The sequence below is a fragment of the Sphaerodactylus townsendi genome, linkage group LG05, assembly GCF_021028975.2.
Source record: "Sphaerodactylus townsendi isolate TG3544 linkage group LG05, MPM_Stown_v2.3, whole genome shotgun sequence".
Taxonomy (NCBI): Eukaryota; Metazoa; Chordata; class Lepidosauria; order Squamata; family Sphaerodactylidae; genus Sphaerodactylus; species Sphaerodactylus townsendi.
In genome coordinates this window covers 126,815,397-126,841,123 of record NC_059429.1, presented here as the reverse complement: position 1 = coordinate 126,841,123, position 25,727 = coordinate 126,815,397, and the positions used below count along the sequence as shown (strand labels likewise).

The 25,727-nt window shown below is 46.4% G+C and overlaps 1 protein-coding gene across 1 annotated transcript in view; it reads left to right on the top strand.

Annotated features, from left to right (window-relative positions):
• Positions 1–25,727, top strand: part of LAMA5 (laminin subunit alpha 5) — a 280,376-nt gene that overhangs the window by 177,892 nt on the left and 76,757 nt on the right. The window contains 17 exon segments of the mRNA XM_048497913.1: positions 1,464–1,561; positions 2,791–2,992; positions 4,416–4,542; positions 5,785–5,924; positions 7,608–7,723; positions 9,463–9,581; positions 9,584–9,642; positions 9,645–9,672; positions 11,361–11,565; positions 12,119–12,263; positions 16,346–16,486; positions 18,508–18,669; positions 19,560–19,661; positions 19,753–19,836; positions 21,929–22,159; positions 22,888–23,001; positions 24,477–24,604. Of these exon segments, the coding sequence (XP_048353870.1) occupies positions 1,464–1,561; positions 2,791–2,992; positions 4,416–4,542; positions 5,785–5,924; positions 7,608–7,723; positions 9,463–9,581; positions 9,584–9,642; positions 9,645–9,672; positions 11,361–11,565; positions 12,119–12,263; positions 16,346–16,486; positions 18,508–18,669; positions 19,560–19,661; positions 19,753–19,836; positions 21,929–22,159; positions 22,888–23,001; positions 24,477–24,604 (2,201 nt within the window).

Genomic DNA, 25,727 nt, shown 5'->3' with positions numbered 1-25,727 from the left:
TGTAAAGACCTCGAATCTGTAACACATTCACAGGCTAACCAACCTCATGGGATTAATGTGAGGATACAATGGAGGCGAGGAAATCACTTTGGGTTTCCACTGGAAGGAAGGAAGGAAGGAAGGAAGGAAGGAAGGAAGGAAGGAAGGAAGGAAGGAAGGAAGGAAGGAAGGAAGGAAGGAAGGAAGGAAGGAAGGAAGGAAGGAGGGAGGGAGGGAGGGAGGGAGGGAGGGAGGGAGGGAGGGAGGGGGAGAGAGAGAAAGAGGAGAAAAGGAAAGAAAAGGAAAAGGAAAAGAGAGAAAGAAAGAAAGAAAGAAAGAAAGAAAGAAAGAAAGAAAGAAAGAAAGAAAGAAAGAAAGAAAGAAAGAAGAGAAAGAGAAAAAGGGGAGGAGCAGAGAGAAAAGAAGGAAGCTGGTGAAAAGGAAGGAAGGAAGGAAGGAAGGAAGGAAGGAAGGAAGGAAGGAAGGAAGGAAGGAAGGAAGGAAGGAAGGAAGGAAGGAAGGAAGGAAGGAAAAGGAAAGGAGGGTGAGAGAGAGAAAGAAAGAAAGAGGGAGGGAGAGAGAGAGAGAGAGAGAGAGAAAGAAAGAAAGAAAGAAAGAAAGAAAAGAGGGAGGGAGAGAAAGAAAGAAAGGAAGGAAGGAAGAGGGAGAGAAAGAAAGAAAGAAAGAAAGAAAGAAAGAAAGAAAGAAAGAAAGAAAGAAAGAAAGAGAAAAAGGGAGGGAGAGAGAGAGAGAAAAAGAAAGAAAAAGAAAGGAAGGAAGGAAGGAAGGAAGGAAGGAAGGAAGGAAGGAAGGAAGGAAGGAAGGGAAACAGGAAGGAAAAGGAAAACAGGAAGGAAGGAAAAGGAAAAGGAGGGCAGGAGAGAGAGAGAGAAAAAAAAAGAAAAGAAAGAAAGAAAAGAAAGAAAAGAAGAAAAGAAAAGAAAGAAAGAAAGAAAGAAAAAGGGAGGGAGAGAAAGAAAGAGAAAGAAAAAGAAAAAGAAAGGAAAGAAAGAAAAAAGGGAGGGAGAGGAGAAAGAAAGAAAGAGAAAGAAAAAAGAAAGAAAAAAGGAGGGAGAGAAAAAAAAGAAAAGAAAAAAGAAAAAAAAGAAAGAGAAAAGAAAAGAAAAGAAAAGAAAAGAAAAGAAAGAAAGAAAGAAAGAAAGAAAAAGAAAGAAAAGAAAAGGAAAAGAAAGAAAGAAATTGAAAGAAAGAAAGAACTGGCTAATTGCATTTCTGCTGAATTGTGAGAGAAAGAACACTGGCTTTCTTCTGTATGTTCCCCCTGCAGATTTTTGGTGTTCTTGTGATAGAAAATCTGGCAGTTCTCACCCATTTTACCTTGCAACTCTCAGGTTGCTTTACCCACACATGTACAAAATCAAAAAAATACACATTTCAGCAGGAATGTCTTCACTGGCTTCACATGACTTTCTTCCCACAAATAATACCTTTTTCTTCCTCCTTTTCCCTTCTCTGTCTTTTAGTATAAAGTGTACCTGGTACCCTATGACCAGTTCACCATGGAGTTTGTGGAGCCCCAGGTCCACTGCATCAGCGTCCACGGAATATTTGCACCTAATAGGTAAATGGCCTCACTGTTTCTTGAACTGTTGTTTGCAGGCTGTTTTTCCAATGCAGACACTGGAGTACCTTATCAGGCATTCAGATGCTGTTTTTATTTTAATTAGGAGATGCTGAAGCACTCCATTTATTTAGCTGTGTTCCTGGTACTTCGCAAAAAACAGGGGACCATCTGAAAGTGCTAGTAACTTGAATGGAGGCAATTGGGGCATAAGAGGGAGGGGGAAGATAGAAGCAATTCCTTCCACGCATGCAGAATAATGCACTTTCAGTCCACTTTCACAATGGTTTGCAAGTGGATTTTGGTATTCCACACAGCAAAATCCAGCTGCAAAGTGCATTGAAAGTGGATTGAAAGTGCATTATTCTGCATGTGGAAGGGCCCAAAAGCTCTCTGGAGAAGCATTATTCTTAAGGCTTTCTTGAAACTGGAAAGGGCAACACCCGACTCCAAAGAAGGGGTGTGTTTGTGTGACAGTCAAAAAGACCTACATCCGGGTCTCAAAATAATGATCCTGCTTGATTGCAGGGTCAAGAAAAAAGGGAATAATTTGCAGTTGAACTCTTCCCTTCTCCTCCATTCCTTATCTGGAGGAAGACATACTGTATATACTTGAATATAAGCTGAGTTTTTCAGCCCTGTTTAAAGGCTGAGAAAAGCTCCCTCGACTTATATGTGAGTCACCATTTTCTATCAATCACAAGGACGGCGGGGGCGGGACAACCTCCCTGCCTCCGGGAAGCCGCTTTTTGCTGCCCTCCTCCGAGGGTGAAGGGAACCGAGGGCGAGGGCTCATGACTGAGCGGTGACATCAGGATGTCACTGCCCAAATAAAGGGCTTCACTGTCAGCTGGGTTTGACAAAGGCCCGGCTGGCCCACGGCTGAGCAGAGACGGTGACTCATTTCTGCAAAGGCTTTCCCTCGACTTCCCGGTTTATGCGGAGATCAATAAGTTTTCTCCGGGGTTTGGGCGAGGTAAAATTAGGTGCCCTCGGCTTATGCACGGGTCAGCCATACACTCCGTTATATACGGTAAGTATATATGGATGATCAAAACATCCGAGGTAGAAGTCCCCATTCATTGTAAAGCATTCCCATAATCCTCTTCATGTTGTAGTTTGCATTCTGGGTACCGAGAAGTTTTGTGTTTTCTTCCTTGTTGTGTTCTCTTGGGGATGTTAAACTTTTGCTCGGCTACAGAGCTTTTCTCTGCTTCCTCCATTCGCAGCAGCTCCTGTGTCCCGTCGAGGTATCAGAAGATCTCGCAGTCAGTAATCTTGGAGGAAGCGCAGTTGCTGCCAGTCACCCCAGGCTTCCCCCTCATTCATGCCTTTAGCATTCCTCCGGTCAGCATCCCTCCGACACCACCGCTGCGGCCTCCCACCTTGCTAGACTCTTCCGCAGAACTCGTCCTGCTCCAGGCTCCGCAGGTAAAAATGAGCAGTAAATTGCAAACTGTGAACTGTGCGGATTCCAGACGTTACATCTCTGGAGAGCAAGCTGTATTGCTTTCGCGGGTTGCATGGGTATAAGCCTCCGCCACTCAGGTGGAGGAGTGGGGAATCAAACCCGGTTCTCCAGATTAGAATCCACCTGCTCTTAACCACTGCACAACGCTGGCTCTCAAGGAAATACTTCTTTACACGGGAAGGGATTAAAATGTGGAATTTGTTGCCAGAAAACTTTGTGATGGCTTCAGGCATAAACAGCTTCAAAAGGGGATTAGACAGATTTATTTATTCATTCATTCATTCATTCATTCATTCATTCATTCATTCATTCATTCATTCATTCATTCATTCATTCATTTATTATTTAGAATCAATTTTATATACCGCCCCTCCCCCGAAGGGCTCTGGGCGGTGAACAACATGATAATAACAAACAATAACATTAAAACCCCATGTAAAACAGCGGATTGAATAAAATTACAGAAGCATCCAGCAGAAAGCTTCATAAAGCGTAATAAAGCCCACCCTGGAAAAGACGGACTCCAGAGAGCTGGGGGGCTCCATAGAAAAGTGGGGCCCAGAGCTGCAGGGGTGGAGGGGGAGCATCAACAGTCGGCCCCTCCAAAGCGCCTACGGTGGACACTGGTCGGGTCTTACAGGCCCTGCGAGACTCTCTAAGATCCCTCCAGGGCCTGGATGGCCTGATGGTAAAGTGTTCCACCAGGCAGGGGCCAGGGCTGTAAAGGCCCTGGCCCGGTGAAACAGCTCAACCCATCATCGAGGGAGCTGGGGACAACCAACGAAGTTGGGGCTAGGGACAACCAACATCGAGGGGCTAGGGACAACCAGCAAGTTGGGGCTAGGGACAACCAGCATCGAGGGGCTAGGGACAACCAGCAAGTTGAATGCATAGACCGCATGTTTGTCCGTGGCTACTAGCTGTGGTGACTCGAGAGAACCTCCACATTCAAAAGCAGTAAACCTCTGAATCCCAGTGCCAGGAGAGGCAACATTAGGGGAAAATCTCAGCCTCTATGCAAGGTTGTTGGACTTCCCAAGGAACTAGGCAGCCACTGTGTGAGACAGGATGCTGGATCAGATGTATCACTGATACAGCAGAGCTCTTGTTCTGTCTTCGGTCTTGTTGAAGAAATTGCTGGTGCTTGAAAATGCCTCATCTCATTAGGGCAGCGGTGGTACTCGAGCTTGGGGCACAAGAGCCAACATGGCCTCATGAGTACCTGAGAGATCAGTTGAGAAGGGAGCTGGCTCCATGGGGTGTGTGATTGAACAGGCCACCTAAGGGAAGTGACGCCACACACTCTGAGCCAAAGGGTTAGAAACCTGCATAAATGCTATAGACAGTAACATTAGGCATTACTGGACTTGTGTTTTGCTGCAGACAACCATTGTGTTAAATGGCCGCATCCAGAGCCCAGGACGCTACGCCTTCATTCTGCACTGTTACCAGCCCAGTCACCCAACGTTCCCTGTAGAAGTGTTGATCAACGGTGGCAGGATTTGGCAGGGTAAGTAGCACTATGAATCATGATGGGGTTCATCTTCAGGGAGACTGAGAGCAGGGGTACACGCCCAGAGGACAAATGCGGGGACCAAATATCCCTGAATGCTATGCCATTTAGTCATGTGGGAAGCGGAAGAAACACACCTCTCCTCCTTTGAGATAATTTAGTGTAGTAGGAGCACTCTTACCTTCCAGATGTTATGGATCATATTTTCATCAGCCTCGCCAGGATGGCCACCACATGCTGACGGGCTGATGGGAGTTGTAGTCCATAACATCTGGAGTGCCAAAGGTTCACCACCACGGACCTAGTGCAAAAAACACATTGTTTGATCGTGGTTGGGGAGGGGCGGGGTGGAAAACTCAGATTGTGCACCGGGCAACATTTTCCCTAGATACGCCTCAGGTTGAGAGGATTTTCTAAAAGAGTGGATTCAATCTTTTGCACCCCAATCAGCCACTTCTCTGTGCAGACCCGAGAAGGTTATTTTCTGCAATGCATTTCCCCTGAAGCTCTCTGTGGAGCATATGAACAATGTGAAGAGATCGCATGCAAAGGGCAAGATCGCCAACAGAACAGGTTACAGTAATTGTAACCGCGAAGAAACGGGTTAAAAACTAAATAAGCTTAAGAAAGCTCAAGCCGATACAGAATAAAATCAGAAATAATTTTATTCGGCCAACAATGGGCTAGACTGTTCAGAATCGCGGCTCTCCAGATGTCCACAGACTACAAATCCCATCAGCCCCTGCCAGCATGGCCAATTGTAGTTCATGAACATCTGGAGAGCCGCAGGTTGCAGACTGCTGGGCTAGACAGTATCAAGGGAGCCACACAAAATGGCAGTGCGTTCTTACTTTTATAGTATTATCTGTATTGTTCTTGTTGCCCCTTTTCCTAGACGTTGTTTCCAAACAATTTCATGTTTCTTTCTCTCATCTCAGGAAATGGGCAGCTTCAAGGTATCTTTCTGGGGACAGTAAGACCTCAAAAATAGTTTAGTTTGCACATTCTGTATAATTGTGAACAAGGGTTGTCAGACTTGCCTAGTAGCAGTAAAAGAATAGGTTTTAAGGCCTGCATGATTTCTTTGGTCAGCAGCTTTATGGTTGCCATCTCCCCATTACAAGAAAAATAATGGAGGGAGAGAAGAAGACTTTTATTATAAGCAGAGCTAGACCCCTCTTTTCTCCTTCTGCGCCTACAGTAATCACCTAACTGAATTTATGTTTTCCGGCTTTTCAGGTCAAGCTAATGCCACCTTCTGTCCACATGGATATGGTTGCCGGAGCCTGGTAGTATCTGAGAACCACATTGTCCTGGATGTTACGGATCATGACCTGAGCGTGATCATCCGTGTGCCCCAAGACCGACATCTTTGGCTGGTAAGGTCCTAACTTGGAGAAGGCCCTAACTTGGAGATCTCTTTGCCTCATCTGTAATGGCAACAACTGATAAGGGTGTAAACAGAATCCTTCCCGCAGGATGCAGAAATTGATTTCGGTACATCAGACACACCTGTCATCATACACAGAACCCCCATTCATATGGTTGTGAAGCCTGCATGGTACTTGTACTTGCCTCTTGGTCATCAGTTGAGGGTATCAGCCATCATCTCTTTCTCACAATACTAGAACCAGGGGGCATCCATTGAAAATGCTGGGGGGAAGAATTAGGACTAATAAAAGGAAACACCCTTCACTAACGCAGGATTATGTTTGGAATATGTTGCCACAGCAGGTGATGGCCACTCACCCGGATAGGCTTTAAAAGGGGCTTGACAGATTTGTGGGAGGAGAAGTCGATCTATGGCTACCAATCTTGATCTCCTCCTGATCTCAGATTGCAAATGCCTTAGCAGACCAGGTGCTCAGGAGTAGGAGCAGCAGAAGGCCATTGCTTTCACATCCTGCACGCGAGCCCCAAAGGCACCTGGTGGGCCACTGCGAGTAGCAGAGATCTGACTAGATGGACTCTGGTCTGATCCAGCAGGCTAGTTCTTATGTTCTTATGTTCTTATCCTGTTGTGTGGACAAAGTGCCTTTTGGAGGGCAACATACAATTCCTTATATGTGTATATGTGAGGGAACTGTGCCCAATTCCTTTATCTGGCACCAGATAATGTCACATGATGCAATTATTCTGCATAGGAACCTCATTTGCCCGAGATGATGGGGAGGCGCACTTCAAGACCGTGGTGGCGAACCTTGGCACTCCAGATGTTATGGACTACAATTCCCATCAGCCCCTGCCAGCATGGCCAATTGTAGTCCATAATATCTGGAGTGCCAAAGGTTCGCCACCACTGCCCCAAGATGAGGGGGGAAGGAGAGCCAGTGTGGTGTAGTGGTTAAGAGCAGGGGGATTCTAATCTGGAGAACTGAGTTTGATTCCCCACTCCTCCACCTGAGTGGCAGAGGCTTGTTGGTAGGAACCAGGATGTGTTTCCGCGACTCCTAGATTCCCTGCCCTGGGCGACCTTGGGCTCTTTCACAGTTCCTCTCCAGGGCTTTCTCAGCCCCACCTACCTCACAAGGTGTCTGTTGTGGGGAGAGGAAGGAAAAGGAACTTGTAAACCATCTTGAGTCTCCTTACAGGAGGGAAATGTGGAGTATAAACCCAAACTCCTCCTCCTCCTCCTGTTCTTCTTCTTCTTCTTCTTCTTCTTCTTCTTCTTCTTCTTCTGCTTCTGCTTCTGCTTCTGCTTCTGCTTCTGCTTCTTCTTCTTCTTCTTCTGCTTCTGCTTCTGCTTCTGCTTCTGCTTCTTCTGCTTCTTCTTCTTCTTCTGCTTCTTCTTCAAGGCTGGGATTTTATTGTATAGGCGCTATCCTAAATGTTAGGTTTTAAAGGTTAGGTTTGGTTTTAGTGTACATGTTGATAGTTTTAATTTCACTGTTTGCCGCCTCGGCCAGGAATGGGCGGGATATAAATATAATAAAATGAAAATGAAACATTTGTACACAAAGGCCTGTTTCTCAAGGAGCAAAGAGAGGCATTTCCGTTCACCTAGTCGGGAGGGTTGCTGGCTTTCCCTGCTTTCCATTTTCACTCATTTGTCTGTTTTGCAGGATTATATCCTTGTGGTTCCTGAAAGCAGTTATGGCTCCAACTATCTTGTAGAGGAACCCCTGGACAAATCCTACGATTTCATCAGCAACTGTGGAGTCAACAGCTTCTATATCAAGTAAGAAACTTGCTTCACAGATGGACCTTTCTGTGTGACACCAGAAGATCCTGAGTCTCCTTCATAAAATTCCTTCACTTCTCTCAAAGGAAAAGAGCTTTTAGCTCTTTGAGTCTATATAGTAGAACCTTAAACACCATCAAGATTTCTAGGGTTTTCGAAAGGCTGTTGGACTCGAACCTAGCTGCTTCAGTGCAGACCAAGACAGCTACCCACCTGAAATTTACTTCTTGAACTTGTTGGGATAAGTGCTCCTGGTAGTTGGAGATTATCCCTTATCGTAGTTAGCTGTAGCATGCCGACACGTGGGTGAAGCCTTCAAACACAGCAGAAGCCTTACTCAGGTACGCTATGGCATGCATCGCGTGGATGGATCCCCCCCAACATCACGGCAGAAAGCTACTTACACGAAAAGAAAGTCGGAGTCAGTTGTCATTTCTAATCTTAATAAAAAAAGAGTATTTATTAGGTGAAATCCATTCTTGGATAGAAAAGGGGTAGGGAGATAGGAGTCACTATGCTATGCTATCATCCCCCCATCTAGCTGGATTGGAGGATGGATGCATGGAGCATCCATCCCTCTTCTCACAGGCATGGTAGGAAATAAAGAAATGGAGAAGGGGTCGAGGAAGAAGCCGGAAGGAAGGGAAGAGTCCTCCTGAGAGTATCCAGTCTTAACATCAAAGCGGATAGGAATCCAGTATGATAAGAGTAAAGGTGCTCGCAAACCTCCTAGGTCCCTATCTAGCCACTCAGGAAACAGCGTAACAGCATAACAGTGTAAAGTCCTTCACTGCCAACAGAAGTAATGTGGATGTATAAAGTCCTGTCAAGTTGCAGCAGATTTATAGCAACCCAGGAGGATTTTCAAGGCACGAGACTAACAGAGATGGGTTTCCACTGCCTTCCTCTGCATAGCAACCTTTGACTTACTTGGAGGTCTCCCATCCAAGTACTAACCGGGGTCAACCCTGCTTAGCTTCCAAGATCGGACTAGATCAGGCTAGCCTGGACCATCTGGGTCAGGGCCCTTTAAGTAGTACTTGTTCTTTATTTCTAGTTTTGTCATCAATCTTTTGTGCAGTTGAGCTGTCCAAGTGCAGAACTTGATAGCATCAACCACGGCTGCTTAGCCTTGTAGGACCAGTCCTCACGTTTGCCAGTCGAAACTGTGGAACAGGACAGGCCAAAAGCTTTAATTAATTAATTGTATGCCCCATTGTGAGACCCCACTATTCAAGAAGGACATTGACAAGCTGGAACGGGTCCACAGGAGGGCAACCAATATGGTCAAAGGTCTGGAATCCATGCCCTACGAGGGGAGACTTAGGGAGTTGGGTATGTTTAGTATGGTGAAGAGAAGGTTAAGAGGTGGCATGATAGCCATGTTTAGATATTTGAAGGGATGTCATGTTGGTGAGGGAGCAAGGTTGTTTCCTGCTGCTCCAGAGACTAGGACCAGGAGTCATGGGTTTAAGGTCCACCTAAACATCAGCAAAACCCTCCTGACAGTAAGGACTATTTGACAGTGGAATACACTACCTTGGAATGTGGTGGAGTCTCCTTCTTTGGAGGTTTTTAAAGACAGCTGGACGGCCATCTGTCAGGAGTGCTTTGATTGTGTGTTGATTCTGAAAGCATTGCAGGAGGTTGGGCTTGATGGCCCTTGGGGGTCTCTTCCAACTGTATGATTCTGTGACCCCAATGAAGAAACGTCCGCTTTTTTTCTCTGTTCGCAGCCCCGTGACGTCATCCAAATTCTGCCAGGACTCTGCCATCTCCATCTCTCTTTTTTACAACAATGGGGCCCGACCGTGCCACTGCCACGAAGTGGGTGCCGTCCGAGCCAGCGAGCCGCTTACAGCCAGTGTGCTTGCAAAGCGAACGTCATTGGGCGGGAGTGTTCCCGCTGTGCCACGCAGGCTACTGGGGCTTCCCCAACTGCAGGCGTGAGTGCCTTTCTGTGCGGGATGTCGAGAAGCTATTCTTTTCATGGATGACTTGTTTGCTACTTCCAGATCTGGATAAGTTGCATGAATGCCTCAAATCCCATTCAGCTGTTATATGAACAGGTTCATTCCTATGCTTCGTTGTTCGTAGGTGATGCATGTGAATTGTGGCTCTGTAGAAGAGCCTCTGTAGAAGAGCCTCTGTAGAAAGTCCCAGGTTCAATCCCTGGCATCTCCAGTTAAAAAGGACCAGGCAGGAGGTGATGTGAAAGACCTCTCCAGTGTGGTGTATGGATAAGAGCAGGTGGATTCTCCTCCTCCTCCTTCTACTCCTCCTCCTTCTCCTTTTTCTCCTCCTCCTCCTTCTCCTTCTCCTCCTTCTCCTTCTCCTTCTTCTCCTCCTCCTTCTCCTCCTCCTTCTCCTCCTCCTCCTCCCCCTCCTCCTTCTCCTTCTCCTTTTCCTCCTCCTCCTCCTCCTTCTTCTTCTCCTCCTTCTCCTCCTCCTTCTCCTCCTCCTCCTTCTCCTCCTCCTCCTCCTCCTCCTCCTCCTCCCCATGGCGCTTCTTCTGTCCCTTCTCCTCCTGGCCTCTCCTCCTCTCTCCCTCCTCCCTCCACCTCCTGATTCCATCCTCCCCTGCCTCCTCCTCCTCCTCCTCCTCCTCCTCCTCCTCCTCCTCCTCCTCCTTCTCCCCCCCAAGACTCTGGAAACCTGCTGCCAGTAAAAACTGACCAATGTAGCATAAGGCAACTTCATGATTGTCCTTGCTGTGTGCTACACCCGATGGCTTTTGCTGACCAAATTAGAATTATTCCTCCAGAAATACATCCTTGGAGGATGAATGGGAATGGGGGGAAAGGACATTGGCTGCTATCCTAAGCAGAGTTACACTCTTCCAAAGCTTGGAAAGGTGTATGCCTGCTTAGGATTTCACTGTAAATTTACCAGAAGGATGCATGAGTGGAAAATGACAGAAATCTAATGTCTTAGCCGTAGACAGTTCAGATGAAAATGGACTTCCTTCTTCCATTCCAACCTAATGTTTTCCATTTGTATTCATCCACAAAATTCAATTCCCACTTTCTCCCACGGAACAGAAATATTTCATTAGAATCTGCAGTGATTCATCTGTTCATTTTATGCATTTTGCTTTTTTGTGTATTCCACATCTTTGGCGTAGAAATGCAACTCTTTAAACCCTTGCCATCAGCGCTCAGTGGATTTACATCAGGGCGGGTGGGGAATCGAGCTTCTTCAAGTTCTTCCTTTTGTTCATCTGCTGTCAGCCAGCATCAACGAGTGTCCTGCCTCCCTTGTCAGAGAGCGGGGAGTATGAGACACCCTTTGCTTTTGACTGACAGAGAGAAATTCGGCCATTTGACCACCTGCCCCGTCTTCCCAGCCTCATTTCTGTCTTATATTTTATTGACTGGAAAATCCATTTCTGTTTCCTTCAAACTGGGTTTCATGGTTGTTTCTGTGGAGGCGGCTGTCCAAAAACATTGGCCGGGCCTACGACAGCCAGCTCGAGTCCTTCATGCCAGAAGCAGCTCACCAGGTTTCAGAATACTATTAGAAGTATCAAAATAGAGGGTATTCAGACAGCTCTCCCGGGCTGACAACGCTGTGTGCATTCCTGGGAACGTGTGCGTGTCTTTGTGACATACACCTGCTGCTTTTGTGCTTGCAGCCTGCGACTGTGGGATTCGTCTTTGTGATGAGCTGACGGGACAGTGCATCTGCCCACCACGCACCATCAAACCCGAGTGCGTCATCTGTGAGCCCCAGACCTTTGGCTGCCACCCGCTGGTAGGCTGCGAGGACTGCAATTGTTCTAACGCTGGGATCCAAGACCTGACCGAGCTGGGGTGTAACATAGACAGCGGCCAGTGCAGGTGTGTGTAATTGGGCACTAGTCCCAGTGCAGGGGTGTACCGTCCTGGGGGGCATCTGTGGCCGTTTATTCTTATGGGGGGGGCGGAAAATCCCCCCCCCCCCAACTTCTTCCCCCTGAGTCCATACACTGACTTCAAGACCTGGTGCAAAAAAAGTTGTTTGGTCATGGTGGGGGAGGACAGCCACCCATTCGTGTGTGTGTTGTGTGTGTGTGTGTGTGTGTGTGTGTGTGTGTGTGTGTGTGTGTGTGTGTGTGTGTGTGTGTGTGTGTGTGTGTTTTGGGGCAGAAAACTCAGATTTTGCACCGGGTTACATTTTCCCTAGATACGCCTCTGCCCATGTGTAGTAGGCAGCACTGTTTTTATACATCAGCATGGCATCTTTTTAACTGACATACACTCACGCTTTCCTCGGATCAAAAACACCTCACTGTAATGTTTATTACAAACTACACTGTACAACTGTGAGTATTTTGCTTTTACAATTTCACATGGGTTCTGCATCCGTTAGAAAGAAGTTGAAGAAACTAATGTAAAACTTTATCTTTTCCAGGTGTAAGTCCAACATTGTGGGACGGCAGTGTGATCTCTGTGCCCCGGGCTATTACGGCTATCCAAACTGCAGGCGCTGCGACTGTCACCAGGCAGGGACCCAAGCAGATGTGTGCGATTCTGTCACTGGCCAGTGTCACTGCAAGGTTGGTCTGATGTGCCATCTGTAGTTTAAGAGACTGGTGAAGGATTTGGAGAAGGATCTTGTCCCGTGCTTTCAGTGGCACAAAACTTTCTGTCCTGCTGATGCCGTTTGCCCTGTCGCACGCAGCTGTTTTAGCACGTCACAGGGTGTTACCATTTGTGATGGGGCTTCCATATCGCTTTCTGAAGTTAATTTAAGCTTTGTCTCACCAAAAGAAGAAACCAAAATTGTAACTTAATTCTCACATGCTGGACTGTCTTTGTTTTAGAATACTCCATGTGGGTTCTAGTTCTGTTAGATAGGCACTAGGGCTGTTCCGCACAGGCCAATAAATACAGGTATTTGACAGTAAAGAAACATTTTGGGGGGGAAATTCGCACAGATATTGCCCCTAAAATGAGTCTGCCCTGTGATATTTCCCCTAAACTAGTGGGGGTTTTTTTGAGAATCGCGCTACTAGAAAGTCTTTTCAGAAATCCCGGGTTGCTGCCTGTTGTGAGTGAATGGCTGGGCAGGAGGCATTTTATTTGCCTCCATTTTCCTTTTGAAAATTTTTGCAGCTTACATCTGCTTAGTTACACAGGTGCAGATAGTCGTACCGTGAGACATCAGCATGGCTGTGGGGGTTCATTTGTGCATGCCTGCGTAGCTACGCATCGGTGGGAGGTAAATAATAATTTTAAAAATAGACGCACCTCCATGCAAAGGCGCGACAGCAACCCACATTGTTTCCGTGGGCTCCAATCGCTGCCTGCACGGATGCATGTGAACACGAAAACAGGAAAACGGGTTCCTTTATCCTGACTGCAACCTGTTATACAGTTGCTGTGCAGAAGAGGCCCACAACCCAAATGGAACATTCTAAAACAAAGACGGTCCAGCATTTAGTGCAGCCATTCTCAACCAGGGTTCCGTGGTACCCTGGGGTGCCGTGAGCATGTCCCAGGGGTACCACGGCAACACTACCCCCCCCCTTATTTTTGTGGTGTCTCCCACTGGTGCCAGCAAGGACATGGAGCTGGCCCATGGGGCAGGGCCTGCCGCAAGGTCAGCAGCACCCCCCCCCCCCAGTGCTTCCCTTCACCCTGGGAGGGGAAGGTGGGGGGGTGGCAAGCAGGGGCAATGGGAGGGGAAGGTGGGGGTGGCGGCAGGGGTACCGTGAGATATGAAAAGTGAGGTCAAGGGTACCCTGACCTCGAAAAGGTTGGGAAACACTGATTTAGTGAATGATGTTACAATTTTGTAGGGTTTTTTTCCTTTTGGTGATACAGAGTATAGCTGGCAAATGCCACTGAGTGATATCTGGGAAGCCAGCTTTCTGCATGTAGGAACAAAAAAAAGTTACTGAAGCAAAATGCTTTGTCACAGGCTGTGATTTTTTTTTTCTTTTTGCCTGGAGCCCAGGAACCGGATAAATGATTCAGTTCTTGCCAGAATCAGAATTCACGCATGAGGCAGAGCTGTTAGAAATGGCGTATAGAACTATTTAACTGCCGGCTGGGGCAGGGCAGAATTCATTTGCAAAATGCAGATTGGAACTGGATTCCGTTCAGTTTGGGTCACTGTTGTGCTTCTCTCCATTGGGGCAGTTGTCTTTTAAAAACCTTTAAGATACACCAAAAACAATCCGGGAGCAGAATTCCAAAGCTGTAGTCAGTACTCCGTTACTGAATGGAAGTCTGTAGGGAAATTATTCCCATCAGCCCTTCCAGCATGGCCAATTGTAAGGGCTGATGGGAATTGTAGTCCATAACATCTGGAGTGCCAAAGGTTCGCCACCACTGTATAGGTCAAGTTTCTCCCCCAGTCCTTCATTTTCCTTTCAACCCGCTGCCGGAATGGAGTGAGCGTACACAGCGATGGCGCTCATCAGCACATTTGTGGAAATCGGCAGCATGGAATTGTATAATTGCTCATTCGTACCATGCTGACACAGTTCAGTCATGCGTTTCTCTGTGAGCAGTGGAACAAACAGACAAGAAAAGGCAAAAGAGGAAGAGAAATCTTTCTTTAGTTGGATGACCAATAAGCAAATTTATATCTGTGGGGTGTGGTTTCCGGGCTGTATGGCTGGGTCCCAGTTGCATTTTCTCCTGACATTTCGCCTGCATCTGTGGCTGGCATCTTCAGAGGATCTGATGGTAGTAAGAAGATGCATCTCTTCTGAAGATGCCAGCCACGGATGCAGGCGAAATGTCAGGAGAAAATGCTCCTAGAACAGAGCCATACAACCCGGAAACCGCACAACACCCCAGTGATTCCGGCCATGAAAGCCTTCGACAATACAAATCTGTACCTGCCTTCTCCGAGGGACAGCTGATGGAATAACCGCAGTGCTATGTAAACACAGGCTTTGCTTTTAGTTTAGCAGCAGCTAATAGATCAGCAGCCAGACCAGAGCAGCCTGAGCTTTTACAAAGCAGTACAAACCAAGGTCGAGCAGTAAAATGCTGCTAGGTGGAAAGTAGTGTATAATGGGAGGAAAGGCACCGTGGCTTAGCCCGATTCCGTCAGATCTCAGAAGCAAATCAGGGCTGGTGCTTGGATGAGAACCCACCAAGGAAGACTTTGCAGAGGAAAAAAATGGCAGCTCGCCTCTGTTTCTCACTTGCCTTGAAAATCCCTTGCGCAAGTTGGTTGTGGCTTGACAGCAGTTACTTACATATATTGTCAAGGCTTTCTCCGCGACGGATCGGAATCAATAGTTATGCAGGCGAACCTTCCTTATATCTCCAGAGTTATGGAACTACATATTCTCTATCAGCCCCCCGCCAGCATGCTGGAAGGGGCTGATGGGAATTGTAGTCCATGGGACCATACTGGAGTGCCAAAGGTTCACCACTGCACTCTGGGTTGTATGTGCCGTCGAGCTATAATGGCCGCAGAATTCCAGCAGGCATCTCTGAAGATGCCAGCCACAGATGCAGGCACAACGTCAAGAGAGAATGCTGCTGAAACACGGCCATACAACCCAGAAAACCCACAACACCCTACTTACTTACATAGTTAAAAGAAAAAGAGGAGTGAACCCCACTGACTGTAGCATTTTCCTCTGACTTAAAGAGGCATCCACTGATGTAGCCAATGACTCTTTACACCAAAGGAATTGACCTCCGCTATCAGAAGAAGAAGAAGAGTTTGGATTTTTACCCCCCCCCCCTTTCTCTCCTGTAGGAGACTCAAAAGGGCTGACAATCTCCTTTCCCTTCCTCCTCCCCCCACAACAAACACCCTGTGAGGTGTGTGGGGCTGAGAGAGCTCTGAAAAGATGTGACTAGCCCAAGGTCACCCAGATGGCGTGTGTTGGAGTGCACAAGCTAATCTGAATTCCCCAGATAAGCCTCCACAGCTCAAGCAGTACAGTGGGGAATCAAACCCAGTTCCTCCAGATTAGAATGCACCTGCTCTTAACCACTATGCCACTGCTGCTCCTTGGGGCCAGTCCCTGCGGACCATTTCCATCTGGATAAAGGAAAATGCTGACTATAGCTTTGAGGGAGCCCGTTGCTCATTTCAGTTTAGCTTCCATCTGTATGAATATTCATGCGGCTGCTTCATTTTGAGTTCCTTTGTTCTAATCTGTATCTCATCTGGAGGAACCGGGTTTGATTCCCAGCTCTGTCGCCTGAGCTGTGGAGGCTTATCTGGGGAATTCAGATTAGCCTGAGCACTCCCACACACGCCAGCTGGGTGACCTTGGGCTAGTCACAGCTTCTCGGAGCTCTCTCAGCCCCACCTACCTCACAGGTTGTTTGTTGTGAGGGGGGAAGGGCAAGGAGATTGTCAGCCCCTTTGAGTCTCCTGCAGGAGAGAAAGGGGGGATATAAATCCAAACTCCTCCTCCTCCTCCTCCTCCTCCTCCTCCTCCGCCTCCTCCTCCTCCTCCTCCTCCTCTTCTTCTTCTTCTTCTTCTTCTTCTTCTTCTTCTTCTTCTTCTTCTTCTTCTTCTTCTTCTTCTTCTTCTTCTTCTTCTTCCTCCATTGCTAGGGTTCCATATATCCCCAATTTGCTTCCTCTTCCAGTCAGCGGGTAAGAGGACAAATGCAAACCCATAACCTTTTTCTGTTTGTAAACCTTTTCTAGGAAAACGTGGAAGGTCCAAGGTGCGACCAGTGCCACGTGGGGACCTTCTCGCTGGACGCAAATAACCCGAAAGGCTGCACCAGATGCTTCTGCTTTGGGGCAACGGACCGATGTCACAGCACGGAGAAGTACCGCGTGCAGGTGATTGGGCAGAGCGGGCGAACGGTTAACATCTTGAGAGCAGTCGAGGGATGGGAATCCTGTCTTCCTTTGCTCACTGGGAGGTCAAAATGACCCGGATCTTTCACGGATCTGGAAAAGGAGTGCTCATGAGCACCTGAATCTTGCACTTCTGTTTAGCTGTCTAAACAAATAGTTATTGATCGATCTGCTCTCCATTACTTTCTTATCCAAGCCTGCACAATTTGTGACCTACAAACTAGGAAAGGGTGGCTATGCACCTGGGGTGAAGTAAATATGTTTGTTTTGCTGCCTGCTTTGGACTCCAAAGGGTTAGTATTGTCCAGCACATCCTGGGCCATGATATGGGATAGGTGGGTCACAAGTTGTACAGTGCCAATCTATAATCTTTTTTTAAAATGCCACCAGAGTTAGTCGTCACCACCATATTTTGGGACAGTATTCTCCCTGTAGCTCACTGTATCTTGTGGCAATGGATCCTCCCCCAAACAGCTTTATGCTTGGCAAATAGCAAATTACTGGTGGTCCCTGGCCCCAAAATTGTTCAGCTGTCCTTGACCAGGACCAGGGCCTTTTTGGCACTGGCCCCAGTATGGTGGAATGGTCTGCCAAGTGAGATCAGGCTCCCGCAAGATCTGTTACAATTTTGCAGGGCCTGTTAAGACAGCTCACTGTTCTGCCCGGCATAAGGTTGAGGCCAGCCATGGTTTCTGTCTTACTGGCCTCCCTTTTCCCTTCTCCCTTCCCTCCTCCCTTTTTCCACCCCAGCATGATTGGTTAGTACATTAGTGTGGGGGATGGTAATGTGTATCTATGCCTCAAATTTTTAAGAGACACCAGAATTTTACTGGAATTGGTTTTTTGGATTTACTGGATGTTTAACTATTCTCTGTAGGGTGCCTTGAGCCCATTGGGGAATGGTGGCCTAGAAATCTAACTAAATTCCTAAAATCAATTATTCTCATGTGCTTTTTTTAACCCACCCTAAACCTACTGCCATTCATTTTAATAATACTTAGTCTAGTTATACTAGTATAACTAGTATAACTATAATAGTATAACTAGTATAACTATAGTATATAGCATAGTATAACTGTAGTATAACTGTAGTATCGTTATAACTGTAGTATCGTTATAACTGTAGTATAGTTATAAATACCGTATATACTCGAGTATAAGCCGACTTTTTCAGCACATTTTTTATGCTGAAAATTCCTCCTCGGCTTATACTTGAGTATGTACAGTATTTGGAACATATCTGGAAGTGTATGCAGAGTCTCACCTAATCAGGCTTAGATCCTGTGATTCATTGAAGGGAAGGATAACTCTAGAAGGGATCTAAATATTCTTTAGTCCTAAGCAACGATCTGCTTGTGCATAACTTAACGATTCTCAATGGCATCCCTTTCCCCGTAAACACCTTCAGACGTAGCCCACATTTATCCAGCGAAGTGTGCAACGTTTTGAAGAAGCCTCAACTCAGCTAGAGTTAACAGTGCAAAGCCAGATAGGCAAAGTAACCAAGCTGAAAAGGAGCATTACTGTATATACTGGTGTATAAGACTACTTTTGAACCCTGGGAAATCATCTGTAAAGTCTGGGGTCGTCTTATACGCCAGGTACTGAGCGGGTGGTACTGAGCGGGTGGTACGCTATATTTTAACTGGAAAAGTGGGGGGGTCGTCTTATACGCCCAGTCGTCTTATACACCGGTATATACGGTACTTTTTCCAGGCATCTGGACTGACAGTTTTCTGAAGCCTTCTGTTGCTGGATCTGTCTGCCGAAGCAGTCAAGCGGAATGCATTTCCAGTTCTTTAGCATCTGTCCTCTGAAACACATAAATGCCCTCCTATGAACAGTAGGCCCAGCATTAATGTGGGTGGGAGGCAGTCGAGAAACTCACGACTCACCCACGGGTTTCTGAACATTGTTAACCAACTTCTGCGAAATCTTGGCTGAGCCAGCATTTGCTAATCTTAAAGCTTTATGAAAATACAGGTGTTTTTTCTTCCTCATAGTTTATTGACATGAGTGGATGGAGCTTGCTAAGCGGAGACCGCCAGGAAGTGCCCACCTCTGTCAGCCTGGAAGAGGAAGTGGTTCACGCCGACCTCAGGAATTTCCCGGACGCCTTTCAGGAGCTTTATTGGCATGCTCCCAGCTCCTACCTTGGTGACAAGGTAAGTAGCGCTGGCAATGGCTAGGTGACTTCTCCTCTTGGACATTTTGGAGCGGGCTAGTAAAAGTTTTCAGTATCTTCCACTGTTCCTAGTATTCCCATGCCAAATGCAGGTATCAAACACAGAAATTAAGCTTCTCTGTGTAGTAAGCTTTATTTCCTGATGCCCAAATAGTTTCTTCTCTTTTCCATTTGTTGGTACTCGGTGATCATCCAGCTATCCCCTTTCAGACTCATATGGTACTGAATTATGTTCTTCTCTGTCTATACTGCAGCAGCCCTAATAGTACAAACTAGCAAGGAAACTAAGGCCCCTTCCGCACACACAAAATAAGGCGTTTTCAAACCACTTTCACAACTGTTTGCAAGTGGATTTTGCTATTCCGCACAGCTTCAAAGAGCACTGAAAGCAGTTTGAAAGTGTATTATTCTGCATGTGCAGAATGTGCCTAAGTAAGTTTGGCCCCGGTTAGTATTTAAATAGGAGTCCACCAAGGAGCAGCAAGGGCTGCTATGCAGAAGCAGGCAACGGCAAACCATCTCATCTCTTGCATAATGAGGCATAATTTCATCGGCCTGCCATGAGTTGGGATTTGACAACACACGGTCCATTACTGTGTATACCGCTAATATTTAATCGCACCTGCCGTGTTTTCTCGCTAAAAAACAACAAAAAGACACTCACGGATCTGCTAAATTTCAGACGTCATGTGCAAATTCAAACCAAAACGCTCAAACAAGACACATCTAGACAAAGGTCAGGGATTCTCATAAATAATTTTGAGCTGCAGGTAATTTTGGAACAGAATCTTCATTGGGCGGGGTGGGTGGGGGTGGCCATAGATAGTCCTGAATGCAGCATGCTCCTTTGTGACTTTCTTCCCATTGTAGGTTTCCTCCTACGGTGGATACTTGCGCTACGAGCTTCGTTCAGACACTCAGAGGGGTGATGTGTTCATACCCATGGAATCCCGGCCTGATGTTATCCTCAAGGTACGCAAGACAAGCTGCCACTCTTTGGCTACATATCGTTCCGCCAAGCAATGCTTCAGTCTGTTAGTTTTGTTTTGTTTGTTTTCACCAGGGGAACCAAATGAACATTATGTTCCTTGAAGGCACCAACCCCATCCCCGGAGAAGTCTATGAAGGAAAGCTTCAGTTGGTTGAGGTCAGTTCAGATGCATAACTGTGCAGGAGGTTGGGCCCGCTGGACAGAGAATCCTGCTCACTGTTTTGAAAAAAAAGGAAATGAGAGAATGCATCAACAGTATGGCCGACCTACCTATAGCAAAACCAACCACATTAATTGCAGATGGGCCAGATAGTACTCTTCTGAAGAAGAAGATTTATTTTTATTTATTATTAATTTTATATACCGCCCTCCCCCTGGGGCTCAGGGCGGTTCACAACAAGGTTAAAACATACATTAAAACATAATTTACATACCAATTGTATAAAAACAACCCATTTAAAAAATGTGGATGGCATCTGGTTACCCCCTCCCACCCCTTGTGCCCACAGAAGGCCAGATGACATGGTAGATGTATTTTTAACCAGGCTGGCCAAACGCCTGGCGGAACAGGTTCGTCTTGCAGGCCCTGCGGAAACTCTGTAAGTCCCACAGGGCCCTGATCTCCCTAGGGAGCCTGTTCCACCAGGTAGGGGCCAGGGCTGAAAAGGCCCTGCCCCTCGTCGAGGCCAGCCTGATCATTTTTGGGCCAGGGATCACGAGTAGGTCCTCCTCCGAGGAGTGGAGGGGCCTACCAGGGCAATATGGGGAGAGGCGGTCCCTCAGGTATGCAGGTCCGAGACCGCGAGCGGCTTTGAAGGTCAAAACCAACACTTTAAACATAATCTGGAACTCAATCGGCAGCCAGTGCAGATGATATAGGATCGGTGTAATTCGATCCCTGCTTGATGAAGTGTTTGGATTTATACCCTGCACTTTTCTCCTGTAAGGAGACTCAAGGGGCCTTAAAAACTCCGTCCCTTACCCTCCCCACAACAGACACCTTGGGAGGTAGGTGGGGCTCTGAGAGTTCACAGAGAACTGTGACTAGCCCAAGGTCACCCAGAAGGCTTCATGTGCAGGAACATGGGAACAAATCCAGTTCACCAAATAAGAGTCCACCACTCATGTGGAGGAGTGGAGAATCAAACCCAGTTCTCTAGATTAGAGTCCACCTGCTCTTACCCCTATACCGCACTGACTCTGGAACCAAACTAAAATATGCCAGGGCCATCCTTTGGAATGATTGCCCGGATAACTTTCTGACCTTTTCTGGGAAAGATTGAAGAAGAAGAAGAAGAGGAGGAGGAGGAGAAGGAGGAGGAGGAGGAAAAGGAGGAGGAGGAGGAGTTTGGATTCATATCCCCCCCTTCTCTCCTGCAGGAGACTCAAAGGGGCTTACAATCTCCTTGCCCTTCCCCCCTCACAACAAACACCCTGTGAGGTAGGTGGGGCTGAGAGAGCTCCGAGAAGCTGTGACTAGCCGAAGGTCACCCAGCTGGCGTGTGTGGGAGTGCACAGGCTAATCTGAATTCCCCAGATAAGCCTCCACAGCTCAGGCGGCAGAGCTGGGAATCAAACCCGGTTCCTCCAGATTAGATACACGAGCTCTTAACCTCCTACGCCACTGCTTCTCCTGTACGAATAATTTTGAAGTCACCCAGAGTGCAGCTTTTCAGTTAGAAGGAACACTTTTCATTCTATCTGCAGGATGCTAACTTAATGGTTTGGGTCTTGTCCAGAACATTCACTGTAACCTGACATATGAATGAAACATCTCTGTGACACAGCTAGTTATTGATAGAAGAACTGAAATGACCCAGTTCTCAGCAGAGTAAAACGCAAGAGAATTATAAAAAAGGAATTATCCCTTTAATAAGATTCTGGATATTAAAAGTTAGGCTACAAAATATATTTAACAAAAAGAGGAAGACAAAAATAGTCATGTGCAAAACCCACAAGCAAGAAAACAAGCTTACACAATAATCAAACAGGAAAACAGCATCAACAATACAGCATAAGGATAAGAGGATGAAGTAGAAGTAGGAGGGGGAGCAGACAAAGCTACCCCATAATATGCAGACAATGAAGGTGGCCGCCAATCCACCCATTAACAGCTCACCTGCCCTGCATTAACAGAAACAAACCAAATGGTACAGCTGTCTGACTCCTGCAATAACTTATAGGAAGTATCCCAGGAGATGCCATGAAATCCAGCCATGCTACAATCCAGCTCTCTTCCTTTCTGTAGGGTCACTTCCGACATACTGAGACGCACAACCCCGTCTCCAGGGAAGAGCTGATGATGGTTCTGGCAAACCTGGAACAGCTGCAGATCCGGGCACTGTTCTCCCAAATCTCCTCCTCGGTGTCCCTTCATCGGCCAACGCTGGAGACGGTGTCGGAGACGGCTGGAGGCATCCAAGCCAGCAACGTGGAGTTCTGCATGTGCCCAGCCAATTACAGAGGAGATTCCTGCCAGGTGGGGAAAGATGGATGGCCAGCATTTGGACAAGTGTTTCTTTCTTTTCTTTTCTTCCCGCCCCAATCATTTTCATTATATCATTTAGGAATACATATTAATTGGCAGACAGTCTGACTTAAAGTGGTTCCAGTAATAACATAATATGATCTGCCACATCAATTATAAACAATGTACTTAAAATTTCAAGTAATAGTTCCATCAGAAATAGTGGTTTAAGATTCTAGTACATAAATACAATGCAAAAATATAGGTATAAATGTCCATCCATCCATCCATCCATCCATCCATCCATCCATCCATCCATCCATCCATCCATCCATCCATCCATCCATCCATCCATCCATCCATCCATCTCTCTCTCTCTCTCTCATCTATCTATCTATCTATCTATCTATCTATCTATCTATCTATCTATCTATCTATCTATCTATCTATCTATCTATCTATCTATCTATCTATCTATCTATCTATCTATCTATCTATCTATCTATCTATCTATCTATCTATCTATCTATCTATCTATCTATCTATCTATCTATCTATCTATCTATCTATCTATCTATCTATCTGACAAGTGTTTCTGTAGAGCAATCAGAACTCCTGTTATTCATGCAGTAGATATTTGTCCAGACAAGATTGGTAATCTTTGTCAATTTTAGAGATTGCTATGGATCTTCGCCTCTTGATCAAGGAGTAATGTGCATTCTGTTCTCCTTTGTCATTAGGAATGTGCTCCTGGCTATTACAGGGACACCAAGGGGCTGTTCCTGGGGAAATGCATCCCGTGTAATTGCAAAGGCAATTCGGATCAGTGCCTCTCGGGGACTGGAATTTGCACCGTAAGTCTATCAAGTGCTTACCGGCTTCTACCTAAAAGATTATTCTGCTTCTGCAGACACATGGGCCTGTTTACACAGAGTTGCTAGCAAGTGAGAGATGGCGTCTGGGTTGTTGGCAATCCTTTAGCAAGCAAAGAAGTTCCAGGCAGCTTTTGACTGCAGTGCTTGGACTTCATCTGTCTCTGAGCTTTTCTAAAGACTGTCCTGCCATTGTTTTATAGTCCTTTATTCCTAAATAAAACTGGTGGGTGATCACTCACCTCCACATACAATGCATTTCAGCTTATCAGTAAGTGCCTGAACACGTAGATCAAGCCTGAACTACGTTAAGTGACTGATGTTCCAGGACCAATTGAACAAATCTTGTGTGAATCTCCCCTGCATTTTAGAACCCAAATGCTTCACATAAGATTGCATTGATGATAGTTTATTTACAGACCCTTTCTATGCTAACCAAATGAACTGTAATCCCCCCATACACACTTCCATAATACTAAAAAGGGAGGCATCACTCAATGATACAGATTGGCAGTAGATTCAAGACAAACTAAATGATAAGTTCTTCTTCACACCCTGCATATTTAATGCAAGGAGTTCGCTATCATGCGATGTGGCGGTAATCAGCAGCTTGGGTAGAACTTCCATGTTCACAAGCAATGTACCTCAAAATAATTTATTTAGAAAAGTTAGATGTGTCCTCTTCAGAGATCCCTCTGGAGGTGACTCGCAAATTTAAATAAATGTTTTGGCCTGGTGTGCAAAGGGAAGTAAGCCCCAGGCGAGTTTTGGTGAGGAGAATGTTCCAAAGGGGAGGTGCCACCACTAAGAAAGTCCTGTCGCTGGTTGCTACTCACCTCACTTCTGTAAGCAGCGTCACAGAGACCAGGACTTGGGGGGACCACAGACAGGGGGGATATGATTGAAGTCTATAAAATTATACATGGGGTAGAAAATGTCGACAGAGAGAAATTTTTCTCTCTTTCTCACAATACTAAAAAACAGGGAGCATACATTGAAAATGCTGGGGGGAAGAATTAGGACTAATAAAAGGAAACATTTCTTCACGCAATGCGTGATTGGAGTTTGGAATATGCTGCCACAGGAGGTGGTGATGGCCACTAACCTGGATAGCTTTAAAAGGGGCTTGGACAGATTGATGGAGGAGAAGTCGATCTATGGCTACCAATCTTGATCCTCCTTGATCTGAGATTGCAAATGCCTTAGCAGACCAGGTGCTCAGGAGCAGCAGCAGCAGAAGGCCATTGCTTTCACATCCTGCACGTGAGCTCCCAAAGGCACCTGGTGGGCCACTGTGAGTAGCAGAGAGCTGGACTAGATGGACTCTGGTCTGATCCAGCAGGCTGTGTTTTATGTTCTTATGTTCTAATGACTTAAGAAGACTGGACTGTAAGAAAAGGGAGGAGGCATATTGGTGTTAGCCGTGAGAGAGAACGATTTCCTTTTCTCGTCTGCAGAACTGCCATTACAACACAGAGGGCGATCACTGCGAGAGGTGCAAGGATGGTTTTGTGGGGAACTCGTCACTCGATGGATCTCTGCAGTGTATCGACTGCCCGTGTCCCCTTTCGGTAGCTTCTAACAAGTAAGCCTCTCGCGCAAATCTTCCCCCCTCGACGGACCCCTCCCTAGCAAAGCAGTTTGTTCTGTGTTTCTGGGAAGGATTAGTTGTTAATCCCGGTTTCTTCGTTCTCTAGGTGTTTCCCAAAGTCCTGCTGTAGTTGTTAATCCCAGTTATCAGATAGTAAAAAGAAGAAGGAATGAACAATTTCAGGGATGCTTCAGATAATAAAGAAATAGCAAGCGTGTGCCTGTATACTGGAGGATATCGTGGGTGGAGTGCCAGACTAGAACCAGGGAGGCTGGTTTTAAATCTTTCCACTTGCCGTGAAATTTTCGAGGTGACCTCGGGCTAATTGTTGGGTTGGGACCCCCAGGGATTTCCAGCTGACAGAATGATTTCCATCAAGGGAACATGACTGGTCTCCTTTCTGCCACAACAGAGCCCTTTGCGGGGGTTGGGCGGTATATAAAACAAATCATAAATAAATAAACTCCAGAATAACACCCCAAATTCTCCCCGGGGGGGGGGGTTCCCCTGTCTGTTGGAACTTAGGGGGGGGGGGGAGAATGTTGCATTCAATCCGTGGAAAGACTCCATGAGATCCCAGTCTCCGAGGCTCAAAACAAGGATGTGAATCCCCTCCCCTAATTTGTCCTCACAATGGTCCCATGAGGACAAATTAGGGGAGGGGATCCAGAACCTTGTAGAAAGGCAGGACAACAGTGCACAAAATGGGCAACCCCTTATGTGCCTGCAGTATGTCAGAACCAATGGGGGTTTTTTACTATTTTTTTTTACACGCAACAGGAAATCATAATTTCGTAACGTGATGCGTGCGTACGGCATTCAGGTGCTCAGTTCCATGCTGTGCGAAGTAGCCCAACTACAGCCCCATTTTTGGGTGTGACTGCAGCTCCCTTCTGAAGCAACAGTAATTAGTTAGTGCTAGCAGTAAAACAATTCACTTCTCTAATGTTTATTTTGGGGAGGGGAGATTAAAGTACTGCTTTTCATGATGATGATGATGATGATGATGATGATGATGATGATGATGATGATGATGATGATGATGATGATGATGATGATGGATTTGATTTGATTTGATTTATTTGAATTACAGGCTATAGCTCCCCTTATGGCCTCA